The sequence below is a fragment of the Tarenaya hassleriana genome, unplaced genomic scaffold, assembly GCF_000463585.1.
Source record: "Tarenaya hassleriana unplaced genomic scaffold, ASM46358v1 Cleome3107, whole genome shotgun sequence".
Taxonomy (NCBI): Eukaryota; Viridiplantae; Streptophyta; class Magnoliopsida; order Brassicales; family Cleomaceae; genus Tarenaya; species Tarenaya hassleriana.
The window spans coordinates 1-210 of NW_010966282.1; the positions used below are offsets into that span (position 1 = coordinate 1).

The following is a 210-nucleotide window of genomic DNA, read 5'->3' on the forward strand; positions in this document are numbered from 1 at the left end:
TGGAAGATTATATCCTCCAAGAAATAGTATAGCAGTTAAACAGCTGAATAATACAATTGAAGAATATTCTCCAAGGAAGAAGAAAACAAAAGGAACTGAAGAATGTTCAGTGAAAAAACCAGCAACTAATTCTGATTCCGCCTCTTGTAAATCAAAAGGAGTTCTAGAAGTTTCAGCCAGTATAGCTATGAAATAAAAAATAAATACTGG

General features: G+C 32.4%; 1 protein-coding gene across 1 annotated transcript in view; it reads right to left on the minus strand.

Annotated features, from left to right (window-relative positions):
- Positions 1–54: 54 nt before the first annotated feature.
- LOC104820711 (NADH-ubiquinone oxidoreductase chain 1) overlaps positions 55–210 on the minus strand; it is a gene marked incomplete at its 3' end in the record, with an annotated part of 722 nt that continues 566 nt past the window's right edge. The window contains exon 2 of the mRNA XM_010551272.2: positions 55–206. Coding sequence (XP_010549574.2) covers positions 55–206 — 152 coding nt within the window. The remainder of the gene's footprint in view (positions 207–210) is intronic.